Source organism: Siphateles boraxobius, unplaced genomic scaffold (genome assembly GCF_051911475.1).
Source record: "Siphateles boraxobius isolate OS27281-9 unplaced genomic scaffold, OSU_SipBor_1 29, whole genome shotgun sequence".
Taxonomy (NCBI): Eukaryota; Metazoa; Chordata; class Actinopteri; order Cypriniformes; family Leuciscidae; genus Siphateles; species Siphateles boraxobius.
Genome location: NW_027508908.1, coordinates 17,825,734 through 17,835,090, shown reverse-complemented (window position 1 = coordinate 17,835,090; position 9,357 = coordinate 17,825,734). Strand labels below are relative to the sequence as shown.

The window sequence follows — 9,357 nt, the reverse complement described above, 5'->3', positions numbered from 1 at the left end:
GCTTTACATTGTGTCAATCTACAACAAAGACTGTAGAACCTGAAAAGCAGTTTGTATCTGGGTGTCCTCCGCTCTTCATAACAAAGGAGAAATACTCATTAGGATTATGCACATTTATTTAGTGTAAAATGAACTCAAACAATACAAAACCTACAAAATAAACAATGTAAAACAATGTAAACAACAAAAATGTATCCCACAGGACCCCATGGCAACCACTATACATACAGCCCCCCTACCCCCCACACAAATGGTCACTTCTTCTACCACTACCTCTACCACTGTGCACATTGGAATGACCTCAGATACTCTCTCCCTATTGTGACTTAACTGCACAGTTGTGGCACTGAGAACGCATCTGCTTGTAATGCGCTCAACAGGGAGGAATGATGAGGCAGTGTTAGACTCTATTCCCTGGATACCCCAAACTTCCACAGGCTTTCCAAAGAAATGCCTGTCTGGGCCACATTATTTTTGCCACTACATGCTGAATAATGGAAGTTTGTATTTTCACAGAAATTACAAGGAATTGTTTCACTATTCCAGGACGCACCTCTGCAGTAGGATCAAGGATAGGCTCTTCAAAACTTGAATTGTAAACACAACACTTTGCAGATACACACGCTGACCTTTCAGCCCTGCCTCCTACACAAAAAGTCACCCCAAGACTTCTTACTCTACAGCATGTCTTTGCTAATTGACCAACCTTTGAGACGGAGCTGTTAGGGTACACATGCGTGTACATTGACAACATAGCTTGTCTCTCTGAATCTGTTAATACTACATTCTTAAATGAGGGTAATGCTTTAACCATCTCCACATCTGGAAAAACAAGTGTTGCAGATGACATACATGAATATTGTTTTATGTACATTACATCAGTGGTGTCATGGATTGACAAGGAACCCACATCGTTTGTCGACAGGATGTTGATGAATTCAGTTGCATAGGCGCTTTGCAGTGGCATCTGGAGCTGTTGACATTGTTGGAAATTCCTCATGACCTGAACCTCAATATTTCTGTTGTTGTTATGATACTGTCCCAACATTCCATTTAACCGCTCAAATGAGAAACACCAAAAGGCATAGACGGGGCCATAATCTAACAGGCAATCTTTTAAATGTAAATGTAAGTGCATGTTAGGTGTGCAATGAAGAGATCCATACAGTTCAACAAACTTCGACAAAAATGTTTGCAAGTAACAGTCAGCTACTTCAAGCCTATCATGTGAGATGACCCTTGAACACATAATAATGCAGGCTTGCACAAAATCAAACCACATATCATAATCTGTATCCTCTATCAAACCTTTTAAACCAAACAATGAATAGATGGTTGTCCAGTTTTTCCACTGGTCTGCTGTAAACCCACTAAACCCTAATGCAAAACTGATAGGAATCCTTCCAACATCCTGTGGCACCTTGAGAGAGTCCATTCTTTTTTGGAGTTCTTCAAGCATCTGGATACTTAATACCCCGCGCTCAATCCAGAGTTTGAAAACATGTCCTGTCAGTTCCGAGGAGTAAATTGTGCATGGGATCAATGACAACAAACCGGATGGCATCATAGTATGGCAGGAAGAACAGTTCAGACCACCTGGCACCATACTGCGCTTCCAGTTTCTTCTGGGCTGCCTTTGTTGTAGCCTTCTCTGTCATCTTTGCAAATCTTTTGTGTTCCTCAGAGGTGCGCAGAGTCCAAGTTGATCTGTCAAATCCGGAGAAGTCTGTTTTCCCCCAAAAAGATGTTTTCGTGAATTTCTTCAGACACTTGTTACATCCTGAAAAGATAAAAATTGTTTTAATGTTGGATACATTGCACACAATAGGAAAAAGCTGAACAATAGTGCGAAAAATAGCATAATAAATCAGAATTTACCTCTTAGTGCTCCATGGCCAACAAAACCACCACACTTGCGGGAAGCTGGAATATCAGATGAGAGGCAGAGTAAAGCTGCTCTGTAAACCTGGCATCCCAAGGGTGAAGAGTCCATTAGAACAACTCCTTCCCACAATTCTCGGAGGTCATCAACCAAGGGCTCAAGATATGCGTTCATGTTGAGTTTGGGTTCTTTGGGATCCTGGTATCACTCCAACTAAAATCATGTTTTCATCTTTGAAGCGTTCCTCTCTCGGCAAATTGAAAGCAACAAGATATATAACACCGACTGAATATGGGGAGTGCTTATAGGGTTGGTACCAGTCAACATTCATCATCAGTGCAAAATTATTAGGTTCTGATAGAAATGGTTGACCATTTACATATTGAAAGTCCTGCCAGATTTTCCCATCACATGCTGCGGTGTCTCCATTGCTCACATTTCTCCAAAAATCCAGACCTTCTCACCAAAGTCTCCAAAGACTGATTGACCTTTTTGTAACAGTAGACACGTATGGGATACAGGTATTCTTTACTACTTGAGCTAATAAGCTTTCTCATCAAAGGAGTTCCACATTTGCTTCTTAATTTCTTATGTGGGTGTTTGTGGAATGGTCTATAAGAACAAGTGTTGATGATTTTTGCACCGGGTCTAGTGGTGGTGTATGATTCTTCAATTGTGTATGTTACCATATACTTTGGGCATACCACAAACTGGCTAAAGCTGTCTCTGCAGATGTTAGTCCATTTCCTGAGTGAATATAAAGTCTCAGGGATCTTTCCAGCCAGCCCACAGAGTGTGTTCAAGCACAGAATATGTCCCATGAGCCAAATGAATTGTCTTATGCACTGCAAGAGTGCAAAAATTGCACCGTCTGATATTTTGAAAACAGCTTGCCATGCCAAAAGCATAAATGCAAGCAGTTTCAACATCAAATGTTCAGGGCTGTCTTTTGTGACCCTGACCCCATCTGCATCCATATTTTCCTCTCCAAAAATGTCAGTCTCTTCAAGCTGATCCTCTTCCATGAAACTGTCTGCCTGATCATAGTAGCCATCTTCATCTGAAGACTCTGTGTCACTGGCACTCAGGAAAAGCTCGAAGTCTTCATCATCATTGTCATCTGTAACCCAAACACAACACCCATTTTAAAACCACAGAAACAAAATCATCACCAAGGAGGACAGGAGTAATCATACATTAAAACTATTGTAAATAAAAAAGAAGTAGCACAGACTTCTCTGGTGGGTCAATGACGTACAAGGATTTTCAACAGGCCAATTTTAAAATACAAAAAAAAAAAATACCTGTAGCAATTTTTCAAACATTAAGGATGTTGTGTACACATAAATTCATATAGAATTTTTAATTTAAGTGACTTTAGTGTTTCTTCATCTAGATGAATTGGCCATAGCCTTAAAAAATGTAATTTGGTGTGACCGTGATTTATCTTAAAATGAATTAATTTCCTTAACATGCTTAACATTTGTTCCCCTTCAGGGACTACCGCTGCGTGAAATCGCAGTGGGAACGCCCTCAGCGTGACGCGTCTGAAGCATGAATGAAATCAGTCAATGGAGAGAATGAGCGTACGGCGAGTGACGTCATCGACCAGGAAGCTATAAATATCCCCTGAGTACACAACACGCCAGCTTTTAGTTACTTCAGCAGCTCTGTGTGTGTCTGAATCTGTCGATTGTGTTTGTCTGTTTTGTCAGGAGTTTTCACTATATATATTTTATATAAAAAAACCAATATGAGCGAGCAGTATAAGAAGTGTGTTCCCCCCTGTACTCGGCACATCACGGGTGGGGATTCACACGAGCTAAGTGTGGCTTGTTTGGGAGTGCAGCAATGCCCAGTCGGCTCTCGAGGGAGTCGATTGTCAGCATTGCGAGCGTTTTCCCTTGAGAACTCTGCGCTCGCGGCGATCGCTCTTCGAGGAGAGTGATTTGCTGCGAGCTCCCCGAGGCTCGGGTCCCGCTTCTGTTGAGGCAGAGCGGCGGCGCTTGTCTTGGGGCTCGCAGATGGATCTCGCTGGCGACGTTGAGACGGGCTCCGCCCTATCTCAGCTATCTCCGACGAGATCTAGTGCCTCTCACCCGGCTCTGGAAGCACGCGCTGCGGCGGTTACTTCTGCCCGGGTGGAGGCACATGATGATGTTGAATTGAGATTTTCCAGTTCTGAGGAGCTGGATGTCGAAAGTTTATTATCAGAGAAAACTAGTTTATCACATTATACTGCAAATGAAGAAGGTTTGATGGATGTATTATCTCGGGCTGTTGAAAAGCTAAAAAATAAAAAATAAAATAACAGTATCGAGTGGCCAGCTGATAGACAGGTTTCTAGAATTAAAAGCAATCTAGATGATAGATTTCTGTCTGCACGACCTCAACCTTCTAGCCGGTGCTTACCGTTCTTCCCAGATCTTCATGCTGAGTTTTCAAAGACCTGGGTTAGACCGGTTTCAAGCAGAATTTACACAAATCAGTCCAATGCTTATGGTAACATTGTTGGTGCTAAATCTGCTGGTTATGTGACGATACTGTAGGCGGAGGAGACGCTTGCGAGCTATCTCTCTCCTGCTTCATCGTCTTCACTTAAAGCACCGGCTCTTCCACCAAAAAATAAATAAATAAATAAATAAATATATATACCTCTGTGCTGGTGGGGAAGGCTTACTCGGTGGCTCGGCAGGCGGCTGCATGTTTGCATACGATGTCTTTTATGCAGGCTTTTCAGGCCGACCTGCTCAAAGGAAATCTGAGGGGGGTCCCCGCCGAGAGAGACTTGCGTTCACCTCCCTTAAGGGTGCCCTGTCTCTCCCGGCGCCCTCAGGGACCCGTCCTACTAACCCTGCCGAAACAGGGCGTAGAAGGGTCTGGCGAGTGCTTTCCCGAGGGACGCTCGCCGCCTCTAAGGAGGGTTCTAGTGTGTTCAGACCAGTCGTTCCCTGCCGGTGCGCCGTTACAGGGCACTGTGTCTGTCACGCAGAATGTTCAACCAGAGCAAAGTCTTTCGTCGAGTTCGTCTTCAAAAAGAGCACAGCAGAAGCGGAGTGTCACGTCTCGTGCCCCCCTGCAGAGAAACTGGAGGGACAAGGCGGGGTGCTCTCCGGCGCGGCCTTCTCGGGGCAGGACTGATCTGAGGACAGTCATTGTCGCCAGAAAGGCCGCGTCGAAAAAGTCCTGACGGGCTGAACGTCAGGACTCTGAGGGTGGTCCCCGTCGGGAAAAACTTGAGTTCACCGCACAAAAACACGGTGCCCTGTCTTTCTCGATGCCCTCAGGGGTCTGTTCTACTAACCCTGCCTATACAGGGCGTAGAGAGACTCGGCGAGCGATTTCCCGAGGGACGCTCGCCCCCTCCAAGGAGGGTTGTGGAGTGCTCAGACCAGCTGTTTCCTGCCAATATGTTACAGGGCGCTGTGTCTGTCACTCGGGATGTTCATCCGGAGGCCAGCCTCGAGAGGCTGGTTCCCTTAGTAGAGTTCCTGGCGGAATGGGTCCCCCACCCAGCAGGGAGTTAGGATACTACTTCATCGAAAAAAAAAAAAAAATCCTGACGTGCTGAACGTCAGGGTTCTGAGGGTGGTCCCTATCGTGAAAGACCTGAGTTCACTGCACAAGAACACGGTGCCCTGTCTTTTCCGATGCCCTCAGTGGTCTGCTCTACTAACCCTGCCTTCACAGGGCGTAGAGAGACTCGGCGAGCGATTTCCCGAGGGACGCTCGCCCCCTCCGAGGAGGGTTGTGGAGTGCCCAGACCAGCTGTTCCCTGCCAGTACGTTACAGGGCGCTGTGTCTGTCACTGGGGATGTTCAAATCAGATCCGAGGACTGGTTTGTCATGATAGATCTAAAGGACGTTTACTTCCATGTATCTATCCTCCCTCAACACAGGAAGTTCCTGAGGTTCGCTTTCGGGGGCGAAGCGTACCAATATCGGGTTCTTCCGTTCGGCCTAGCACTGTCACCCCGAACATTCACGAAGTGTACGGATGCTGCTATAGCCCCGCTGAGGTTACAGGGCATCCGCTTTCTGTACTATATAGACGATTGCTTGATTCTAGCTCAATCGGAACAACAGGCGGTTCGGCACCGAGATGTCGTTCTTGCTCATATCAAGTGACTGGGGCTGAGGCTCAACGCCAAAAAGAGTGTTCTTTCTCCATTACAGAGAACCACTTTTCTAGGTGTAGTGTGGGATTCAACGACGATGCAGGCACGTTTGTCACCTGCTCGTATTGCCATGATTCTCGCTGCAGTAGATCAGGTCAAGCTAGGCCAGTCATCCACTGTAAAACAGTTCCAGAGACTGCTAGGTCTCATGGCAGCTGCGTCCAACGTGATACCTCTTGGCCTCTTGCACATGAGACTGTTACAGTGGTGGCTCAGGACCAAGGGATTATCCCCGAGGGGAAATCCGCTTCGCACGATCGTGAGTTTGCGACGGTGTCATCACGCCCTGATCATGTGGAAAGATCCTTGGTTTCTGTCCCAAGGCCCTGTGTTAGGAGCTCCTTGTCGTCGCGTTATGCTAATGACAGATGCCTCTCTCACGGGTGGGCTCAGGGTCTGTGGGAGGACCATCATCGTCTGTGGCACTTAAACTGCCTAGAGATGTTGGCGGTGTTTCAGGCTCTGAAACACTTCCTCCCAGACCTAAGGGGCCACCATGTTCTTGTCCAGACAGACAACACATCGGTGGTTTCTTATATCAACCATCAAGGGGGTTTGCGTTCTCGCCCGCTTTACAAACTGGCACGTCAGATCCTTCTATGGTCCCAGGGGAAAATTCTTTCTCTGAGAGCTTTTATCTCCCGGGGTATTTAAATCAGGGGGCAGACATCCTGTTAAGACAGGGGCCGAGGCCCGGGGAATGGAGTCTTCACCCCGAGGTGGTGGAACTCCTATGGAAACATTTCGGTCTTGCCGAGGTAGACCTATTTGCTTCTCGAGAAACATCACACTGCCCGCTGTGGTTCTCTCTCAGCCATCCAGCCCCGCTGGGGTTGGATGCGATGGTACATCCGTGGCCGAGGTCACGCTTGTACGCTTTTCCCCCGATTGCTCTGCTCCCAGGAGTTCTGGAGAGGGTTCGCCGGGACGGGCTCAGTCTCCTGCTAATAGCCCCGTTCTGGTCGGCCCGGGTATGGTTTGCGGACCTAGTGTCTCTCCTCAACGGCTCTCCCCTAGAGATACCGATCAGGAGAGATCTGCTCTCTCAGGCGAGTGGGTCGATCTTTCACCCCCGTCTAGAGCTATGGAGGCTGTGGGCTTGGCCTCTGAGGGGGCCCAGCTCATAGATTCTGGTCTCTCGGCTGAGGTCGTTGAGACCATCCTCCGATCCAGAGCTCCCTCCACGAGGAAGTTATATGCCGCGAGGTGGAAACTTTTCACCTCTTGGTGTGGAGAGCGCCAGCAGGACCCAGTTAACTGCCCGGTTGGTACAGTCCTGGATTTCCTGCAGGACCGTCTCTCCACAGGGTTATCCCACTCCACACTGAAGGTGTATGTGGCGGCCTTAGCTGCTTACCACACCCCTTCAAGTGGAGGTTCCCTCGGGAAACACCCGCTTATGTCTCGCTTCCTTCGTGTCACCTTGAGGCTGAGGCCTGCAGTTCGCACAAGGGTACCAGCTTGGGATCTGGCCGTCATCTAAGAAGGTCTCTCCCTTGCTCCTTTCGAGCCCATCGAGGAAGTTTCGGAAAAGTTTCTTACTCTAAAGACTATCCTTCTTCTCGCTATCTCATCTCTAAAAAGAATTGGAGATATTCAAGCACTTTCGGTGGCTCCCTCGTGCCTGGAATTTGCTCCTGGTTGGTTAAGGCCTTTCTCTTTCCGAGACCAGGTTATGTTCCTAAGGTTCCAACTGTCTCAGTTAGACCTATAGTTCTGCAGGTTTTCTGTCCTCCGCCTTTTCTGACGTCAGACCAGGAGAAAATTAATTTGCTGTGCCCAGTTTGGGTTTTGATGCTTACGTCCACAGAGCTGCCCTGTGGAGGAGATCGGAACAAATGTTCGTCTGTTTGGGTCACCTGAGAAAGGGAGTCCTGCATCTAGAAAAAGGATGAGCAAGTGGGTGGTCGAGGCCATCCCACTTGCTTATGGTTCGGCCCATCAGCCTTCACTTTGGCTGTAAGGGCTCATTCCACCCGGAGTATGGCTGCTTCTACAGCTCTTCTTTCAGGAGCTTCTCTTCAGGACGTTTGTGATGCGGCAGGCTGGTCCTCACCGCACACTTTCGTTAGATTTTATTCCCTCGATCTTAGCTCCACTCCCGGGGCTCAGGTTCTCTCGTCGGTTTGTGTCTCCTAATGACACACGACGGGGATTTGGTCGTATGGGGATGTGGGTATTGCGTTCCCACTGCGATTTCACGCAGCGGTAGTCCCTGAAGGGGAACGTCCCGGGTTACGTATGTAACCCTAGTTCCCCGAAGGGACGGACGCTGCGTGTCCTGCCATACTCTCGGCATCCCCTTGGGTCGCTGCTTCAGTAACTTTTAAGCTGGCGTGTTGTGTACTCAGGGGATATTTATAGCTTCCTGGTCGATGACGTCACTCGCCGTACGCTCATTCTCTCCATTGACTGATTTCATTCATGCTTCAGACGCGTCACGCTGAGGGCGTTCCCACTGCGATTTCACGCAGCGTCCGTCCCTTCGGGGAACTAGGGTTACATACGTAACCCGGGACGTTTTACAAGTTCTTAGTAGTTAAAGTGTTTAGAAACAAAGTATGTGCATTTCTTTTAAGTTTTTGTAAATAATGATCACATTTTTTTGTTCTATAATTTTAGAGTTGCCGCCTTAAATCTAGTTAACAGACTTATTTTTCCTGTAAATCACATAAAACTGATAATAATAATAATAAAAAAAAAATTATTCACTTAAGCATACTTTAGAGAAAATGTAGGCGTCACTTCATTGACCCGGGTGCATTAGCACAGTAACAGTCTCCAAATAATTATGGTAGGTTATAAGTTACAGGCTTTGAGACTTTTGACATTATTAGGTGCACAATCTTACCTTGCAAAGTGCAGTCCTCGTACAGTTCTTGGTCTTGTATATCAGTCTGTTTGTCCCCTTGCTGCATACAAAACACAGTTGATGGCAACAGTGGAGCACTGGCAGTATCTGAAGAGTCACTGGCACCCAGGGGAAGCTTGAGATCTTCATAATCAAAGTTCTCTATAACAGAAAAACGAGCCATTTTACACAATATTTCCCACAAAATGTAACAAATAAAGAATGTTCCAGGTATCCCACAAGTAACTTAGTAAGTTTGAATGAAACGAATTTGTACTTTTACTTGAGTAGATTTTTAGTGAAAAATAATTACTTGTAATTTTACTTTTGATATATTTATCATTTATGCATTCATGATTTGTTAAGAGGTAGGTGGTCAGCTGGTCCCAAGTCTGCTAACGTTGTTTGGTTACCATACACATTTACGCCTCCACATGACTTTGTTC

At 46.8% G+C, this 9,357-nt stretch overlaps 1 protein-coding gene across 1 annotated transcript; it reads right to left on the bottom strand.

Annotated features, from left to right (window-relative positions):
- Window positions 1-2,289: 2,289 nt before the first annotated feature.
- LOC143753644 (uncharacterized) lies at window positions 2,290-9,104 on the bottom strand. The gene is made up of 3 exons (XM_077246199.1): window positions 8,912-9,104; window positions 2,845-3,002; window positions 2,290-2,370 (listed from the first exon to the last, which is right to left on the bottom strand). Exons 1-3 carry the CDS (start codon window positions 9,093-9,095, stop codon window positions 2,290-2,292), a joined length of 423 nt encoding a protein of 140 aa, XP_077102314.1. The 5' UTR covers window positions 9,096-9,104.
- Between the last annotated feature and the right edge of the window lie 253 nt (window positions 9,105-9,357).